This window comes from Sorghum bicolor, chromosome 3, assembly GCF_000003195.3.
Source record: "Sorghum bicolor cultivar BTx623 chromosome 3, Sorghum_bicolor_NCBIv3, whole genome shotgun sequence".
Lineage (NCBI taxonomy): Eukaryota > Viridiplantae > Streptophyta > Magnoliopsida > Poales > Poaceae > Sorghum > Sorghum bicolor.
This window is the reverse complement of record NC_012872.2, coordinates 12131389-12150917: the sequence shown is the minus strand read 5'-3', so window position 1 is coordinate 12150917 and position 19529 is coordinate 12131389. Positions and strand designations below refer to the sequence as shown.

At 40.9% G+C, this 19529-nt stretch overlaps 2 protein-coding genes and 1 long non-coding RNA gene across 4 annotated transcripts; 2 read left to right on the top strand and 1 right to left on the bottom strand.

The window, feature by feature from the left end:
- On the top strand, positions 391-3282 carry LOC8074532 (protein KRTCAP2 homolog). The gene is made up of 5 exons (XM_002457598.2): positions 391-550; positions 784-939; positions 1436-1487; positions 1564-1630; positions 2901-3282. The coding sequence occupies exons 2-5, from the start codon at positions 784-786 to the stop codon at positions 2989-2991; spliced, it is 366 nt and encodes a 121-aa protein (XP_002457643.1). The 5' UTR covers positions 391-550; the 3' UTR covers positions 2992-3282.
- On the bottom strand, positions 8856-10147 carry LOC110433923. The gene is made up of 3 exons (XR_002451356.1): positions 9644-10147; positions 9432-9481; positions 8856-9358 (listed from the first exon to the last, which is right to left on the bottom strand). It is a non-coding gene; the product is annotated as an uncharacterized LOC110433923 (long non-coding RNA).
- LOC8054660 lies at positions 10338-17012 on the top strand. Of its 2 annotated transcripts, none has more exons than XM_021457045.1 (10): positions 10338-11092; positions 11730-11866; positions 11958-12035; positions 12350-12439; positions 12802-12967; positions 13405-13591; positions 13854-14695; positions 15618-16199; positions 16313-16378; positions 16489-17012. In XM_021457045.1, exons 1-10 carry the CDS (start codon positions 10520-10522, stop codon positions 16606-16608), a joined length of 2841 nt encoding a protein of 946 aa, XP_021312720.1. In that variant the 5' UTR covers positions 10338-10519; the 3' UTR covers positions 16609-17012. The 2 variants fall into 2 exon arrangements, with proteins under 2 accessions (XP_021312720.1, XP_021312721.1); XM_021457046.1 differs by having other exon boundaries at positions 10339-11092; positions 11973-12035.

Sequence of the window (19529 nt, the reverse complement as noted above, 5' to 3'; positions counted from 1 at the left end):
TGGATGATAAGCCATGACAGAAATTAATGTTGACTGATTTGTTGTAAAAGAAAAACACTGTTAAATGACTAACAGATTCGGCTAATAAGCTCAAACAAATAGGTTGAAATGCTTTCCTCCGTTCTAAAATGCTTGCCTTATACTTTTTAATTTGTATCCTAAAATATTTGGCCTATAACATTCCCACACCTATAAGGTCAACTATTTTGGGACGAGGAAGTATTTCTATTTAAATTGGCAGGATTTTTTTGTTAAAATGACAGAATTTAAATCCTCCATTTCTATTGCCAAGGCGAGTATATTTTGCAAACTTTGACTCGGACAATTATTGTTAAAGACAAATTTAAAAATCTCATCAAAAAAAAAAAAATCCCAGCGGCCCCGGAGGCTCGGCCTACTATAGTCACCTCTGCTATTTCTTCACCCGTTCACCCCCGTTCATCCGGCCTCCGTTAAATCTCTCTCCCTCCCGGCGACGACTGGGCGACAGCCGCTGCCGCTCTACCCCAGCTCTACGTCGGACCCTTCGCCGGCGACGAGCACCCGCCAGGTATGCCCAACCCTTCTTCCCTCCGTGCTGTTCGAAATCGAGCACCCAAACCCTAACTAAAGCTATCTGCATTCGGATCTGATCTAATTACAAGTGTATATGTATTATGCCTACTAATAACTTCGTTTTTTTGGGCAAAAATTATCGGTTGCACACGATGTCTTGGGTCCGCCCCTGTTCTGATTTCTAGAGAACAGAGAGATCTGTCACTGATTTCGCAGTCCTCTTGTCAGATGGCGAGCACGGGGCGGTCGATGCTGCTGTCCCTGCTGCTCTTCGCAGTGACGCTGTCGCTGCTGGAGATGTACAGAGCCAAGTTCGCCTCGTCGGAGCTCATGACCATCGCCGGTGGATTCGTCTGCTCCCTTCTCTTCCTGCTACTCCTCACCGTGCGTTTCCCCTTCTAGTCCCCTGTTGTTTTTAACTTTCTTTCTAGTTCCGAATGGTGCATTGGTGAAGAAGCCATTGCCCCTCTTTCTGATTTGCTAAATTGAAGTGGTAGAAACTTGTATGGCCATGAAGTAGTGAATAAACATAGGCCGTGTTTGGTCCGAGGAACCACCCGTCGTAAATGAGGTGGTGCTCCATGAATCTATCCCGTGAAATTTATTTGGTGGGATGACTCCATCCTCAGGCTTAGGTTGTGGTGGATCAATCCATATCATTCTAAAAACCAAACAAAAAAAGTGAGTCAGAAGATGATAACCATCCCATTTCTCAAACCAAACACCCCTTAGTAAGTTGGTGTGGATCAATCCATTTTATAGTTACTTTTGTGTTATAACATTAATTTGTTCTGGATTCGTCAGCTCTTCATCAAAGAAGTGTGCTTACTGCTTGGAATTTTGCCTTATCATGAACTGATAATTGGAACACCCGTTGCAGTTTATTGGAAACTACCAAGAAGCTAGTGGAGATAGAACTGGGTGGGGTGCAGGTATGTGTGGCATATGATCTCTCATGTCTTCTCATAGTCTTTATTTTACTTTGATCACTGTCGCTTCTTCTTGCAGTTGTTGTAGCACAACTTGTAGCTCTTATTGTAGCTGGCACTGTCCACCGTGTCTGTATCACAACATGGTATGTTACCTTGAACACACACCACTGATTTTTTTTACCAGCCATTAGCATTTAATCTGCTGTATGAATCCATCAATGCTTCCTTTATGCTAAATAAGGAATTTCTTGAGAACTTGGCATTATAAATAGGTGCTAGTTTGAACATTCTATTGGAATATTTGTCTGTGAGGTTTTATTCTTTCTGATGTCATAAAAAGAAAACAAGTCACTTGTTTGGGTAAAGGAGTTGGAACCTGGAAATGTTAATGGAGTCATTTTCCAAACTTAGTTTATTGTTATTAAGGCATACATCATATTCATTATATATATATTTGTTGTGAGCCTGGGATTTTTTTTTTCTGGTGCTGTCATCTTAAGGTCCAATTGCACAGTTCACATGTTCAACATCGAAACTACAGTCTAGTGACAACATAGATAACATACATTATGTGTTGGTTGGAAGTTAGAACTGATTTCTGGTCACCAGCCAGAGAATCAAGTACATTATGCAATGTCTGTCCATTGTTCGCTGTTGTTAACTTTGTTGTTATGAATACTAACACTAGTATTTTTCCATGCTGTGAAAACTATAGAAAATGCTACGACTACACTGCTATTCATGAGTTTGATGTTGTTTGATCCGAACAGATGCCTAATGTGGTCAGCACAACCACAATGTTTAAGTTTGTAAGATGGATGGCTTGTTGGCTAGCAGCTGAGTAAAATCCATTTTATACAAAATGATATATTAGTGAAATAGTGATCCTTCTTCAGTTTCAGATTTGCAGTTTGCCACATCGCTTCCAAGCTAAACTACACCATATATTTGTCAAAACTCAGCAACTTAACAACCATGCCTTTTGCTAGGATGCTATCATTCTCTGGTATACTTCTTGGATCGGCATTTTGCCTAGTAAAAGTGTGATGGTGGAAACTTATTACAATATCTTTGAAAGATCAGGCAGCAGATAGACACCATTGCCATAATACCATAAAGTATTCATCCAAGACCCTAGCAATTATACTTTTTCCTATTTTTGGTGCTCATTCACTCCCTTATTATTATTATTATTATTATTAGAATATATGTGGTGATTTGCTCTGAAAGATCGGGCAGCAGATAGACACCATTGTGACAAATACCATAGAGCATCCAAGACCCTAGCCTTTATATACTTTTCCTATTTTTGTTGCTCATCCTCTCCCTCAATCATAATTATGTGTTTTTTTTTCTGCAAGTTCATGATGCAAACTCTGGACAAACTAACCCTGTTCCTCCACTTTACTCCAGCTTCCTGTTTTCCGCTGGACTCCTTTACGAGGTTGACAAGCTCTCTGGCATGATACTTGCGAGGAGCGAGTCTAAGGTGAGGCGGCACTGAGCACAGAAGCAGCACAGAAGAGATGATTCATGTACGATGACATATTTTGTATGTCAAACTGAAGTGCTAGTTCGCGCTCACCATCGGAGTTGAACTCATCAGGCCTTTTTCTGCTAGGCGTATAGGGGCCCTGGATTCTGGATACTGGTGCGTTGGCACCGAGGTCACATTCTGATGTTTGTCTAATCAATTGACTAGGTAATTTACCATCTTTTACCGGTTTCGCGATGTCATTTTCCTTTCGCCATACTCGCGGTGCGTTGGATCTATCCGTGCGTAATGGTTTGGCCATCTTTTGTCGCTCATTTGTTTGTCCACTCCGCTGTTTTTTTTAATCTTTCGGTGAAACGCGAGGACACGTCCTCCAAAGTTTGATCGCACACAACTAAAATAAGATAATCGATAATGCTCTGGTGCCATCCTATGAAAACAAGTGTTGATCCTAACATCCACGGGTGAAAATTGTATTCCAATCGTATCGGAGACCAAATTCATTTACAGGAATTCAGATTTGTTCGTATCGAGTCCAAATATTCAATATTTGATACCATATCTGAATATTTAAATTGTATATTTATAATGTTAACATCTAATAGTATCTTATCTGATATGGTTGACATTATCCGTATTTGAATGCAAATCTGATCAGAAATATAAAAACAAATATAGTATCAGTGATATCCGTCCGTATCCGATTCGTTTTTATCTCTACTGACGTATCCGATTCGTTTTCATCCCTACTGACATCTACAGTTATTAAGCACACATCTGTCGCTGGAAATTTTGAAAGTAATTAAGCACACATTTGTGGTCGGAAATCATATACTCTTATAAAGCTAAACTCCACTAGATGAATTCTCTCTTCATACAAGGTGTCCATATCATTCCCCACTAAGTGACCCACTAAATGTTCTATCTCTTCATGCAAAGTGTCTACATCATTCTCCACTAAGTCTATGTTATCTATAAATGGAAGAGGACGCGTTATCGATGTGAAATGGATCCAGAGGGGACACATCTCATATTAATTGCAAAAAATATCCATATCATCATATCATGTGAAATACTTTAAATTTAATCTATTAACATATAAGTTATCTACATATGCTATTTATTTGATCACCTATGTTAATCAAATATTCTATTGTTTTTATTCTATTAGCTTAGCGATAAGCATAAAGGGCCGAGAAAACCTGCCGAGCCAGGTTAAATCTGGCCTGATCCATTCACTCCGCTGCGATTTTTGCCGAATGGGCTTTAGCCCATACACTTGGGTATGGGCCCTGAAAATTCCGCAGGAGCCGCTACGCTACGCGGCGCCCTCTCTGAAACCCTAGACCTTATCGCTATATATATATATATCCAAAGTCGTGTGACGAACTGGCGAACAGCGCCGCCGCCGCCGCCGCCGCCGCCTCTGCCCCCTTCCCTCCCGACGTCTCGCCGTTTCGGCTTGGACAGCTGTGGCCGCACCCGTCTCGCCGTTTCAGTTTTCCTCTCTCTCTTTTAAAATCTCGTTGTTGGCTTATGTTGTCCGACGCTGGTTTGGCGAATTTTGGGGGCTGCTGTATTGATGCAGATGAGGAGACACAAGTTTTAATGGGTAATTTGCGTCTGAGGCATCTCTGTGATGTCACACCCTTTTTCACCTTGGAGATCTGATGCATCCTCAGTTGCTCCCTACGCCCCTTTATCCGTTTGCTTGTTGGTGCTGATGAATTCTGGGATCCTGTTTTTTTCGCGGTGAGGGAGATGATGTGATGATCGAATTGTTTCCCTATTGGTTTGATTGGCCGCCATGATGGCTCAAACTGTATTAGCTCTATCTGATCATCTCCTCCGCGATCTGATTTCCAAAACCCATCCAAACCATTTGTTTAATTATTATACTTTGTATTGTTTTTATTATAATTGATTACTGCTGGTTTCACAATACTTTTTTTCATCATATAAAACTAGCAGACAATTTGCGGGTCTTGACCGCAGAGAGTAAATTTTACGGATTGAGTTAAACCAGAACTGATGATGGTCATCGAATTTGTAAACCTAATTAAATTTATAAGGTTGAATTTATAATTAAATCTACCATCAAATTATTGTAATTGTATACTATAAATGAAATAAAGTGTAATTTGCTTCCCTCAAACCTTGGCCTTTTTAGTTGTAAAAAAATTTACAAAATAGATATTGTACTTTCATTTATATTTAATAAATAATGTTTAATTATAGATTAATTAGATTTAAAACATTTATCTTGTAAATTATAGATGAACTGTAGAATTAATCTATATGTGATGAGGCATTTTAAAATTTTTGCAAAGTCCAAAAGCTTCAGGTTTTCTAGCATCAGCATCAGCTGGTAAATGGTGGCCAAGCGAGCTCATGCACCTCACCTGGGCCCTGGCCTGGGCCCAACCTCAACCCCTCAGTTACTGAGCCTGGATAATTAACCTCGTATATGTGGGCCGAAGTGTTTCAGCCCCTTAGCTGTTTGATAGCCTCGTATACAACTGTCAGTTGTCCACTAAAAGAAAAAGTTTGTCAGTACTTTTTGTTGTTGTTGTATTAAGGCACACAGCACACAACGGTAGCAAACGCTACAACACAACCATATGTTTTTGTTGCGCACACACATAATTGCATTATCGTACTAATTCTTGTTGAAGTTGAACCAAAGCGTGGGCAGTGTCAAAAAAAGGAAAAAAAAAAGGACACAGAAGTCTGGTACAACAACCAGACTATTAGAGCGGTTCTAACCAAAACAACAACCTAACTATGATAACATTCATTAAAGTTATACATACTACACAAAGTCACCATATTTGTAATGGATAGTTTTTAAAAAATAAAATTTTGAAAAATCATATCGTTAGTTTTCACTCACTAGGTATAAAAGAAGTAAGCTTAAATTTGGATTAAGTTCACCTTTGGCCTCTCATTTCTTGCCCTTGTCTAATTTTGACCACCAACTACAAACTGTGTAACTTTGGCTCAACTATAGAAATTGTTCAATGCCCAGTCATGATAGCTAGCTCAATGTTCATGGCTTCTATAAGAACACAACAGAGAAAGGAAGAAGGATGGATGGGCAAGCCAAGAGGCACATAGGTGTGAGCACACATTGCTCCAGGAATATCTAAAAGCAATTGTAAAGTTCTATGTGTTGGCAATCTTGCATAAAATCTCCATAAATATTAGTAGCAGGTCCAAAATGACAAGTGGGCCCGAGAGACCTAAAAACAACTCAAAACATGTTCTAGAGTCAAAATTGAATGATTTTGATAGCTGAGGTGTCAAAGTTACCTGGTTTTATAGTGAGAGTCAAAACTAGATAAAGGCAAAAGTTGAGGAACCAAAAATGACTTAATCCTTTAAAGGCTTGTTTGGGACTATTCCACCTTTTGTAACTCCATTTCTAATTTTGCTAGGCAAACAGGTCAACCTCACAAACTATGTTCTAGAAAAAAAAAAGTAGAATTAAGGGACAACTATACGTATTTAGAGCTCCTCAAGATGTACTTCATGAATTGAGTTTCTAACCTCATCATGAAGTTGAATGATAATCACCCACTATAGCTTTAGTTACTAGTCCCTCCCTGTTTTATCTTTTAGAGATTTGCTCTATCAAAGAATGCACCCTATTGGACCAAATGCTTTCGCCAAGAAATGAATTATAGAGCAGTAGCATTCCTCAAGCTGTCCAGCTTAGGCAACAAACATGCAAAAAACAGTATGGAACATAGACAGTGACAACATGCAAATAGATGTTTGTATATTATTAATTATATGTTGATGGACATTGTTGCTTTTGTTTTTACCAGCAAACGTATCAACGGGACAAAATAGGTTTTAGAATCAAATTATGTATAACCTATATAAGAACGGGTCACACATACGGGACAAGAGGACACATGGTTTTTTTTAAATAAAAATAGGTTGCAAGAAACTCTTCGCTCTTTAATATTATATAAATAGATTACAACCACAAACGAATGGGACATGGTACAGCTGCAAACATCATTTATGTTAGCCATGAAATTTTGTATTAATGTGATAAGCAAGGTTTTAAATAGCGGGCTAAGGTGTTTAGCGGTTTATGTCTAAAACAGCTAATAGCGGAGCTAAATCGGGCTATAGCGGGATATAGCGGCTAAATTGTACATGAATACAAATAGCGGTACCCTGCCTCAAAAGGCTATAGCGGGCTATAGCGGCAGCTATAGCGGGAGATTTAAAACCATGGTGATAAGTGATTACCATTAATTTGGAAGTGGCATGTGTAGCATCTAGTTGCAAACGGTATTTGAAATAATAAAAAAACTCAAACACTTACACAAGCTAAATATATCACAATAGTTAAGATACAACATTCTAAGAGCCCATCACACCAAAACCTCCAATCGATCGAGCTAAAGCAGAGCTATATGAGCCAAAAGATGTATATGTTCTGTGTTAGTCTCTTAGAGCAACTCCAAGAGTTTGACTAAAATTAGTAACCAAATTCTATTATTTAGTTATTTTGTAAAATAGAAAACTTCTTAAAAAAAGAAGAAATCCAGAACTGTCTTGCTATTTAACAAAATCAGATAGTCAGTGTCAGTGGTTGGCTATATATGGCCACCAAAAATTAAGGGATAGCCACCTTTCTATTTTACAAAACCAAATACCACGTCTATTGGAGCCTACTTTTTGTTATACAAGTTCTAAAATAGTCTTCACAATAAAAATAGCCAAGCTTTTGAAGTTGCTCTTACAAAGCTAACTCGAGAGTAACACTGCTCTACAATGAAGGTGGAGCAGAACGGGAAAATATTGAGCAAAGTAGTCTAAAGGGGCCGTGTGTTTTCCATTTTATTACCAGATTAATTTTTAATTCCTCTTAATTTCTAGGAATCAAACAGAGCCTAAGATAAATTCAACGCAAAAGAGGAGACATTGTTGAATCTTCTTATGACAGCGCGGGCCGCGGGGCCGAGAAAGTCTGGGTTTTTTCCATAACCAAGTGATAAGATTCCTCATGATTCTCAAGCCACGTGGACGAACAGCAGCTCCAGGTGCTTAGATTCCAATTTGATTCCACTGAAAAGGATCGTGTCGATACTCGAGTCGATCGTCAAGTCAAACGATGTTCCAGCAGGTAAGCGTTCCTGGCTTCCTGCTAATGCACGGGGCCAGTTACTTTTCGTGCGGTGGATTAGGCTATCCAAGATTCTCGTCTACTTATCTATGAAATCTTTATTTGAGAGCAATTCATATATCAAATAAAAAACTTTTTTTTTGGCAAATCGTGCATATGTGCTCATAACATTGTATGCTTATGAGTACCTTCAAAACACTGAGTTGATAGATCTCAAGGTTAACAAAGTCATCAGCACATACACGTCGTCTGCACTAGAAGAATAACGTCACTAAATCGTGAAATAAATAAATAAAAAGTACTAGCATCAAGCGAAGAATTTAAACCTTAATGACTAGACATGTTTAGTCTTGTTACTCATATATAAGGATTGTTTTCTCCCACTAGAAGAATAATGAAATTCGCTGATTTTTGTTGGGTTCACAGGAAAGCAACAACTCCAACAAGGGCAGGCAAAAAACCATTGGCAGAGTATATAATTTGAGTGGTAGAGATAGGACCACGGAATTTAGCTTGAGAGATGAATCGGGTCCCAATATATAATTGCTAGGGATAATTGCTTTTGGAGCTAGCAGGTAATCAGTGGAAGGGAAGCTGCTACTGCTACCCTCTCGGTCCATTCATGGACGGCTAGCCGCTAGCTCCTCGTGGCCTGCCAGTGCACCGAGTGATAAATCCATGGCAGGAACCTCTCACATCACAAAATCACAATAGCTTAGCATGCTAATAATGAAGAAGCAAAAGATCAGTTAAACTTTGTTTCCAAAAAGCTTTTCGTACAGGAAGAGAAGCTTCCAGCTCTGTGAATCCCTCAAAATAATAGGAAGAAAAAAAAAGCAGACGCTAACCTGCGTGCCTATGGTACCATCCCTGTACGAATATAATGGACGGTGCACCAGAAATGACCAGAAATGGCTCCGGACACCGTGACATGCACGCAAGGCTGCCTTTCACGTTTTGCCTGCCTGACCGCACCGTGCTTCCACCGCTATCAAAGCCGTTGGGTGCAAAGTGGTCACACTTCAGTGACAATCGACAGATCAGGCATAATGAAGAATGAATTATTGCCAGTCCAGTGCTTGCAGCTGATGAGATCCCATAAAAGAGGCAGTTCAAAAACACAGAACAGGTAGAAGCAGGACCTAGCTTTCCAACCGGTCAGTACTTGGAAACAATTCTGATTTCTGATGTGTCCCTCCCTAGCACTGCTAGTAGCAAGCCGGTAACATGCTAGAGACATGTGGGAGGGCAATTAGTGGCCTGAGGAGATCAGAGACTAACAAACTTGAACATCGTGACTCACCTGTCCTTTTATATTAAGGTTTCAGCGGAGAAGAGGCCACTGACGTTATTCTGCACAGATCACTAGACAATTTCAGGATGAAGATCGAGGCTAGCTATTGATTACTGCTAGTCTGCCACTGAATCAAATATTTTCTTTTGCCACCAATAATGGAAGGAGGTAGAGTTTGATAATCAACAGCAAAGTCAAGGGTGACGCAGAGCAGAACTCACCTTTGCGCTTCACCGGTTAACCCCACGCCGACGGCTAAGGTTCAGCTGACTTTAGAGATCAATCAACTATCAACCTGACCTGATATATTCCATTCAGCAGACGATGACAAAACAGCCTGAAAACAATTTCTACAGGCTGATATCAGCAATAGAGTTCCTTTCACTTGTTCTTCTCTATGGCCTGCACCCTGCAGTTATGGGGTCATCAGTGGTAGGTTAGCGTTGGCAACTTGCGTTTGGATATTTGAACTCCTAAGCAACCATCGATGTCAGGAATAGGAGAAAACGACTACAGCAGAACAATTATATGTGAAGATGTAGCTTTATTCCATCCAATGAATATAACATCAGATTCCACTAATAAAAATATCCAAGATTCCCTTGGCTTTTCTCCCCTACCGCATGGGCACGCATAAAAGATGTTCAGTAAAAGATCAGCATTTCAAACGGTGCTGAAACGTGTGGGAGGTGTGAAGGTACAACTACTATCTACTAAGAAAAATATTGATTTGGAGAAAGGTTAACAACGACGGGTGAGAAAGTTGCAGCCGAAAAGAAATTGAAAAGGAAAGCAAACCACCAATGCACCATCCATAGGACTTTATGGCTTCCATCAAATGACAGTTGATGGCTTACACCGAGATATCAATACCCCCACTGAAATATTTATTTGCATTTGCAGTTGCCTCGCTAAACTGCAGGACGGGCAAGTACAGGGGGTCCTCCCAAGTTTCAATATACCATCCACCCAGACCCAGAGAGAAGCTCATGATATCTTAGCTTCCAGCTTTCCAGGCTTCGTCCCAATTTATGCGCAGCCATAGAGGAAACCTCGGAGGCTGGCATGCATCTTTATGAAGGATAAAGATCTGTTAGATGGCCATGGATGGTCCATCTTGCAGGTTCCTCTCGTGGTTTACATGTTTTGCAGCTTTCGTTGTCCTGGAGGCCATTGTTCCTGCTCATTCATGGTGCACTCCAAATCCCAGCCCGAGGCATGAAGCAAGGTTCAAGCAGAAGACAAACAAGTTTTGGGAGTACCAGGAACAGAGTAATACCTGGGTGGAAATAAGCGTGCCGTTCGACTTGATGTCCTGTATCAATGGTACCTGCACAAAGGTAGGATCAATCAAGCAACTGACGAGGAAACCTGGTCATGATCCTCCTGTTCATAGTCAAGAGGAGGAAGATACAAGGCTTCAAGGAGATGATGCAGAAGACACAAATGACCTGGTCCTGCCCATACGGAAAAGAATTTCCTTGACAAGAATGTCAGAATCATCAGTTTGGGTGACAGGCCAGAGTGGATCGATCTACGAGAGGTTCTGGAATGGGGTGATGTGGGTGATTGCTCCTCATGAACTCCCTACTTCAGCTGGATATGCCATAGCAACTTTCATTGTGAATACAACTATTCTTGCTCTGTCTGAAGCTGGAATCCTCTACCAGGTAAGTTGATCCCGATGATTAACAGTTCCAGCTTATTCAGACTTGGAGTTCTAGTCAGGTTACCCCTTTATTACTATGTCTATAGGTCATCCTTTTTCTTGAAGTGTTTGCGTTATGATAGAACAGTGGTTTATTATCCTTTTAACTTCTTATAAAAAGAAAACACCCCAGTTTTCTATTACTTTTCTGGGGTATTCTTAATACTAACATGGGCTAATCAAATTAAGCTGTTCACCAACGAGCAGTAGTTGTAGTCATAAATTGCAGACAAATTTTTACAGAAGAAGTCGTGCAAAAGCAAAAGTAACAACTAACAAAAGATCAATCCACAGTAATGAAAGTAGCAGAAGAGCAGAAAATGTCCAGATCAGGTACAACTTTGTTTGTGAGTAAGGCATAAAGACATGATTAACCACAAGCTGTAATATCATGTAAAATCAAAAGATGACCGGAGCATTCTGCTTTCTCTTTTAAACTTGAAATCATGTTAGTTGCATTTATAAACTATAAAATCATAAGATGGATAGCATAGAAAGAGTGAAATATTGGCCAGTAAAACGAACACATCCAAGAGAAAATTTCTGCCAAATTAATTCATTTAATTGCAATTTAACTCTAACATGTCTACACTTCTCAGTTACAGCTAAATGAGCATGCCCAGCCTATCTGGACAGAGATGACATTCAACTCTGGCCAGCAGTTCACGAATCTTGGATTAAAAACACAAAGTCAAGCTATGCGTATAAGAAATGGGATTGCATCCAATGATGGAAGGTGAGTCTCTACAGTACAGCTTGCTTCTAAGTATTGCAAAACAGGGATTTGCTAGTTAATTTTAAATCAGCTAATATGCATTGACTGACAGATGTTTCCTAATCAGGAAACTTTTCCTATCTATCATGAATGGATCCCTGCTTGAGGTAACAGAAACTCAGCCTCTAAGGTATGCAGCTATAAGCCTGTATTGCCGTTTTCTGAATCTCAACCTCTTTGCATGGCTGTAGCATCTTAGCTTAAAATTCAAATGAAAAACTATATAAATGATGAGGTACAATAAATGTAATGACTTTCATATATACTCTACAGATTAAAGAAACTCCCTTACATTTGGAGATCTGAATTTAACGGGGTGCTTATTAAAGTGAATGTTGCGAATTAGCTGCTACTTTTCTTAAAACAAAATTTTCTCATCACAACAAGCTACATCATGACTTACTGAACAAAAATATTAAATGGTCCAACATCATCAATGTACAGGTGGAATTACCATGGGCGTCCTCCAGGAGCAGATGTGTCGTACATATCTGATGCTGGAAATCTGCGGCCAGGGACATTGTTCACAGTAAGGTACGTAGAGCATGTGTTCTGGAGAACTAGATGGTGTTTCAGTCTACTTTAGGGAAAAACACAGTTCTAGAACGTCCCAGTTTGCCCAACCCCTGTCCTGATCAGAGGTTGAATCACTTCCTACTTAGCATGTTTTCCTACTACTCCATCTGTGGACTGTGGGCACAACAAACATAAAACAATAAGACGCTGGTGCATTAAGTGGCACAAATGATAAACCTGCTTAGGTAGGTGTTATTATACTCATTTATGTTATTTATCCAATATAAGTGGTATAGTTATCAACAGTCTATTTTGCACACCCTGTAAGGTATATTTGTTCAAATTGTTGGTCCAATGTTAAGATTGGATATGCAGTGCAGTTCCACTGGAGACCTCTACGAGTTTGACAAAGAAACAAAGCCATCATGGAAAAAGCATATATGGAGTGAAGAACTGACAGAAAATATCTCATTAAGATCATCAGCTGGCTGTGCTTTACATGGTTTGTCAGGGTCTAACTCAGTGTCCCTTTTCCTGATAACCAAGGTATGTTAGAATTTGTTTTATCATAACGGATCCTAGATAATAATGATGTGTTATGTTTCAGAGCTCACCCACAACATAATCTGCTTAAAACTGAAATTTTTCTAAGCCATGCTAACTCTTATATTATAAGTTCCAGGTGGACGATTTATGAAGCTAATGTACTTTTTTTTTTAAAAAAAAAGATCTGCATATGATTAGTTGGATATTTAATAGCAGAACAGTGACAGTATGGTGCCACATCAGTATGAACATTACTCTCCACAACGAAATTAAACATTAATCATGATTTAAGCTTCATTTACTAAATAAAGATAAGCAAAAGGAACAATAAAACAACAGGAATTCACGAACAATATTTTCCTAGCTCATGCCCCTTTTTTCACTGCAAGAACAATTTTCCCCCTCTTTTGTTGTTAAAGGTAGTTATAGATTGGCAGGATGGCCTTTTAGTGGAGCGGCGCTTGCACAGAAGGAAGTGGAAGTGGGACAAACATGGAGCTCCTACGGGTCAGAGACTTAGTTCAATTACACAAGTTCAGCAGGATGAACTCAATGATGCAACTTCAATGTTTTTAACGACAACCACAGGAAGAGTATATGAGTATCAGTTTCCAAAATATACAGGTAATAGTCATCCTATACTTTATATTTGTGCCACATGTCGTTCAAGTAAAAGAAACATAAAAATAAATTAAATTGTTTCAGAGAATAGTAGAATACCAAAGATTGTAGGAAGAACTAGGAGATTGGTTTTTCAGTAAGAGGGAAAGCACACAGATTCAAGCTTGATTACATTTGAAACATTAGTATATTCAAAACAAACTAACCAAACTGGATTTGACATCCTCGCTAGGACTATATTAACATTGTTTTTTTGCTGAAAAAGGTGGGGGCCAAAGCAATAAGATAAGAGGACAATGGATAAATCACATGTCCCCTGAGCATGCAAAGGTTGCAAGAAACGTCCCAGGTGTACATGTTCAAGTCGGCAGAATGATATTCCCACTAGATGATGGCAGGCTTGGGGAGCTACATTTTCCTGGGATGGGGGGTGCTGATTTTGGTCCGAGTCCCCAAAATACCATAAGAAGAAAACTATCAAACAAGTACGAGTGGTCCATCCTAGATGCACCAGAAACAGAAGGTTGGAATGCAGAATATTGCAGTGAAGAGCATGGTCCGACAAATTGTATTACTGGAGCAAAGAATATAGTTACAGACACTGAATCAAATGACTTGAGCAATACCCCACCTTCCAGGAGGCGTAAAGTAGAAGATAAGCAGCACTACCTAAATGTTAACAGCTACCAGCAGAGTGATGAAACTGAATCATACAACTTCCTATCAAGGACCATTGATCTTAACTTCCACATGCGGGTGATGCATGCAGATAGATCGCTTTTCCTTATAGCAGACAATGGATTGACTTTTGAATATTTAAACAGCAATGGTATTTGGTTGTGGTTAAGACATGAACATGTTACAGCCATGAAAGGAACACTAGGAAGCTACAATGGCAGTTTGTATCTTGTCGACGTGCATGGGAACTTACACATTAGAGAAAGAAATGGAGACGAACTGTTGTGGATTAACTGCACAGCGATGAAGAAGGGAAGACAGGTAGCAAGTGGGTCTCCATGGGATGGCATCCCTGGTCTCTTGCGCAGAGTGACAACAGATGATGCACTCTTCTTTGTTAACAAGCGAGGCAGGCTGCTACAGTTCACGGTAGAAGTTCAAACACAATTTAATTTGAGTCATGTTGGGCTTGTTAGATGAAAAACATTCATTGTTGGCACTTTCATTAGGACAATGGAAATAATCAAAGATCTTATAAGTTTATATAAATACATAATGGTTAAATAGCATGTGTTCCTTCATGGTACCTTAAACCACATTTTTAAAATAAAACAGATAGTTCTCTCTATCCTAGCAGTCAGCAAATGATTCTTCCCTTAGGAACAATAAAAAAACTGAATGTAGGATTCATGGAGTAATCTAGAGTACACAAGAGAATCCACAGGATGGAATTCACAATTAGAGAACAGAAACAAAGAACTCAAAATATGTCAATAACAAGGAAATCATAGAAAATTACTCTGGTATTAGGCTTTAATTTTTCAAGGCGGACAAGTCAGATAAAATCTTCACTTTGCTATGAAAGTTTGGCTATTTACAAATTAGAAGTTAATATGTTGTATTATGTCATACACTCCTTCCATAATATCTTAGTAAATGCAGGCAATGGGATAGCTAAGAACACAAATTCAGGCAATAAAAAGAAGTCTAAACATTGTAACTTATAGATTACTCATAGGTGCAATGGGAGGAAGTAGAGAAATTGAATGTTTCTCTTATATAAACGTTTGTATTGATAAATTTGAAAGGACCAGTAATATATACCACCAGTAGTAAATTGCTACTGAATTACTGAAACCGTGAAACAAACAGTCATGCAGGCACAAATTACTGGATGCACAAAGAATGGGTTAATGATATACATATATGTTTTATTCCTTCCATTACCATTTTTTCCTTTACCCTCAAATAAAGAAGTGAAGTTACCTCATATCCAGCATCCAGCAATGCAGGCATACAAACTGAACTTGTGTATAGGAGGCTCCAGTAACGTCCTTGCAACTGTGTGCAGGTTGCGCTGCGGAAATTCAAGTGGAAGGACTGCCACAGCCCACCTGACACTAAGATTGCTTTCATAGTGGACCAGGAGGTCTTCAGAAGAAACGTCATCTTCGTGGTAGGCCGCAACGGCCGCCTCTACCAGTACAACAGGATCACGGAGCTCTGGCACAGGCATTACCAATCACCTCACCTGGTCCTCTCGCGCACCCCAGGGACCGCCATGCGACCATCGCCGCTGTCCCTGGCCGGCTCCCTGTTCATGGTGTCCGAGCATGGGGGCCTGGTGGAGTACCACTTCAGCCCGAAGGACGGGTGGGAGTGGGTGGAGCACGGAACGCCCCACCGGGACGTGACCCTCGTCGGCGCCCCGGGCCCGTGCTTCGACGGCTCCCAGCTGTTCGTGGTCGGCTCCGACGGGCACGTGTACCGGCGGCACATGGAGGGGAGGACGTGGAGGTGGACAAGCCACGGGCACCCGCCGTCAGAGCCGGCCGCTGTTGATGAACAGAGCTGCGCCACACCGGGCACGGGCCCCGGCGCCGGCGCCGGCGCGCACTACGCGGACGGGTTCAGCGGGAGCTGCGACGGGAAGGTCTGCACCAACCACCAACCAAGCTGCATCTTTCAAACCGGTGAATTGAACTGCATTGCACAATCTATGTTCTGGTGTTCGTGCTGATGGCGCTGTGGCATTTGGGCGAACAGGTGGCAGCCGTGCGGCCGGTGCCGTTCTCAGAGGACGCCGTGGTCTTCGAGCTGCGAGATGGCCGGGTAAGCGCCAAAGCAACCTCGTGCAAGCTGCTCCTGATCTGCCGCCGCGTTGCATTTCATGAATCGGCTGGTATAATTCCTGTTGTTTGGTTTGGTTTCCTGGCGTGCAGCTGGCGGAGCTGCGGCGGCCGCCCTCCGTGGAGGGGTGCGGCGGGTGGGAGTGGGCGCGGATCATCGGCACGCCGGCCAGCGCCTGTATGACCAGCTACTGGACGGCCGTCGCCACGTAGCCGCCGCCGGCCGCCGGGGCGCGACTCACGAGGCCGGCAGGCCGCGCTGGGCTGATTGGCTCATCAAAGGAAGGAATGGACTGCCAGCCCATGGCCAACTCGGAAGTTGGAAATGATCCACCACGGTCACGTCCACATGGGTCTAGGCCGTATCCTGGCAGGAATTGGGCCTCCCAAGCAAAGGCAGAAAGGAACTCTCCCAGAAAAAAAAGGAAAACGACTAACGTAGTACTTGTCTCAAAGAAAGAAACTTAAATACAACTAGTGAGTAATAGTGTATTAATAACATTTGTAAATTAAAGTATAATATTCAGAGAAATCAGGCTTATGATTTTGGCTGAAATTAGTGGGTATTAGCTTTAACATTGTACTATAATCTAAAATTTCTCTCTTCTTTTCTTGTATGTTCATAAAGTATTTTCTAAATTTTAGGGAACCGTCTCTAGCAACTCTCCAATATCATCCCTCATTCTCATCAACCTATCATATTGGAGGAGATGAGGCAATTTTATTGCTATAGCAACTCCCTAATAGCTCTCCGGCCTCTCCCTTTTATGTGGTCACCAATATCTCCCTCACCTTCCCTAAAAAAATGAGAGTTGCATCTCCCTAATAAGTTGGGGCCCACATCCAACTACTCGTTTCTTCCTCTTACGACGCTCTTCTTAGTCGTCGCCCAAGCCACCGGTGTCGAGAAAGCCCAAGCACCATTGCTCCATCCTTCTGCCATGCCCGCACATCGCTTCTCCATCTCTTTGCCAACTGCGCCCTAGGCGGGATGTCGTCGTGGAGTGGATCGCGCTCTATCAACAACTTGACGGAGGATCGGATCAGGACATGGATGGTGCGACTAGATTAAGGCCGAGGATAGGGAAGAGCGATCTGTTGAGGAGGAAGGAGAGGGGTGAGATCGGTGCGATGCGATGGGTTAGACCAATGTTGAGAGGAAGAGGGAGAGGGTCCCACTTTTGAATCTTGCGCATCAATCTCTAACGGTCACAAAGTCAATCAGCGTCATTGTTAAAGGGGCGTCAGATGCTTCAACAAAAACCACCGGACGCTGAGCCTTCAGGTTGGATGCAACTCAGAGAGGTTCCAAACGGTGAAAATCACCGTCGTACACGTCAGTTGGGCGTCTGATGCGTGCACCATAGAAACTCCTTGCTCGCGTCCGTGCTGACGTCACTACACGTCAGACGATCAACAGTCTTCCAGCCGCGTTCGGTGCTAGAGCGTCGGACGCGCCAGTGCACCGTGCGACATTGTGCAGAAAGGCCCAGTACACGTCAGAGACAGCCCAGCGTCCGACGTGACACTAAGCAGCATCCGATGCTCGCAACTTCGCCACCTTTTCAAATCCATCTCCAGCGCAGTGGAAAATAGATATTTTATTTTCACAAAAACGTCGAAAGGATCCCAAACCTCTCTACCCATCAACTCCACCTTCTTTGTAAAAGTGCCAACACCACCATGTGTAAATCAACATGTGCAAAAGTGTTAGCATTTTCTCGAAGGAGTTAGTACTCTCACTAGATCCTAATGCATATGCAATAAGTTAAAGCATCTAGTGGCACTTTGACAATCGTATTTCGATATGAGTTTCACCCCTCTTCATAGTATGGCTATCAATCCTAAATCACTCACACCCTCTATGGTGTCTTGAGTGCAAACTAAAAAGCTCCTTAACCAATTATACATTTTCTTGAGCTTTTTGTTTTTCTCTTTCTTCTTTTCTAAGTCCGAGCACTTGATCACCTTGGTTCCACCATCAGCATCATGATCATCATCTATGCAAGCAATAGGTTAGCACATAAAATTTCATCAATTTACTAGAACTTTTTTTGACAACCAATTTACTAAAACTAAACTAAACTAGAGCTTTCACATGCCTCGTATTTGTGCAAGCGGTGATTTTCCTTGCTAGCGTGGACGAACGATTTGGCTCTACCCATAGAAATCTTCTTTATCTTCACCTATCTTCTTCTTGGATGAACATATGTCATCGATAGTTCACTCATGTTCTCCTTAGATCTGATAACCGAGTGAAAGCTACTTCGGTTATCTGCGATCATTATTTTATAATACCAACAAGTTTTTTTTTGAAACTAATACCAACAGCCTTTTAGTACTATTACCTAGGATTATATCTGTTTTTATCTTTGGACCTTTCTCGTCCTTGTATCTTAACTTTTCTCATTCCCTCTTTGTTTTCTTTTCTATACCATGGAGCAGGCACGTAGCTTGCCAAGGATCATTCTTTATACCAACAAACTTTGTGGATTTTTTATAGAAAAGTCGTTTTATGGGTGAATGTCTTTCTAATAAGTGGTTCCTCCTATAAACAAAATCCAAGGGGGTATGTTGTTTCTTTTTGAAATGTTTTTCTTTGATCGAAATTAAGGACATAGGGGCTTTCAATTTTTTTTATAATTTTGAAATGGATGTAAGAATCAAGTACGACCATGTTTGTATATGGTATTATAGCTTTTGAAGTGTTAAGTTAAAATTCTTCCTATATATTGAGTTATTGGTTAAGCTATTTAGCATCAATTTGTTTTTTCAACATTAAGAAAAATAATCTAAATTCATGATTAGAAAATTAGTATTATCATGTAATTTCTCAGCACATGCGCTCAATTGAAATCCAAAGTTCCTTTATAAAGTGTATGCTCAAAGTATGTTTTACTATGAAATTAAATTTAAATGCATTCAAAACAGTAGCTATCAAATTACATGTATGACCTGGGTACCTAGGTTTACCCGGTTTGGGGTGGGTATATCTCAAGTATAATAGCAGGATGTAAGGAAGCTAGACGCAGGAACCAAACTCTTAGATAGAGAAATGGACCATGTGCTAATAGTAAGGAGCTAAGTATTATATGGGTGGACTGAGAGGTATGCTGCAAAGATCCTTGCAGTCA

Coding starts and splice junctions, on each gene's coding strand:
- LOC8054660 (XM_021457045.1), top strand. CDS start 10,520: ATGGCCATGGATGGTCCATCTTGCAGGTTCCTCTCGTGGTTTACATGT. Junction 11,093..11,729: donor AAGCTGGAATCCTCTACCAG/GTAAGTTGATCC, acceptor TACACTTCTCAG/TTACAGCTAAATGAGCATGC. Junction 12,036..12,349: donor ACAGAAACTCAGCCTCTAAG/GTATGCAGCTAT, acceptor ATCAATGTACAG/GTGGAATTACCATGGGCGTC.
- LOC8074532 (XM_002457598.2), top strand. CDS start 784: ATGGCGAGCACGGGGCGGTCGATGCTGCTGTCCCTGCTGCTCTTCGCA. Junction 1,488..1,563: donor TAGAACTGGGTGGGGTGCAG/GTATGTGTGGCA, acceptor TTCTTCTTGCAG/TTGTTGTAGCACAACTTGTA. Junction 1,631..2,900: donor CGTGTCTGTATCACAACATG/GTATGTTACCTT, acceptor ACTTTACTCCAG/CTTCCTGTTTTCCGCTGGAC.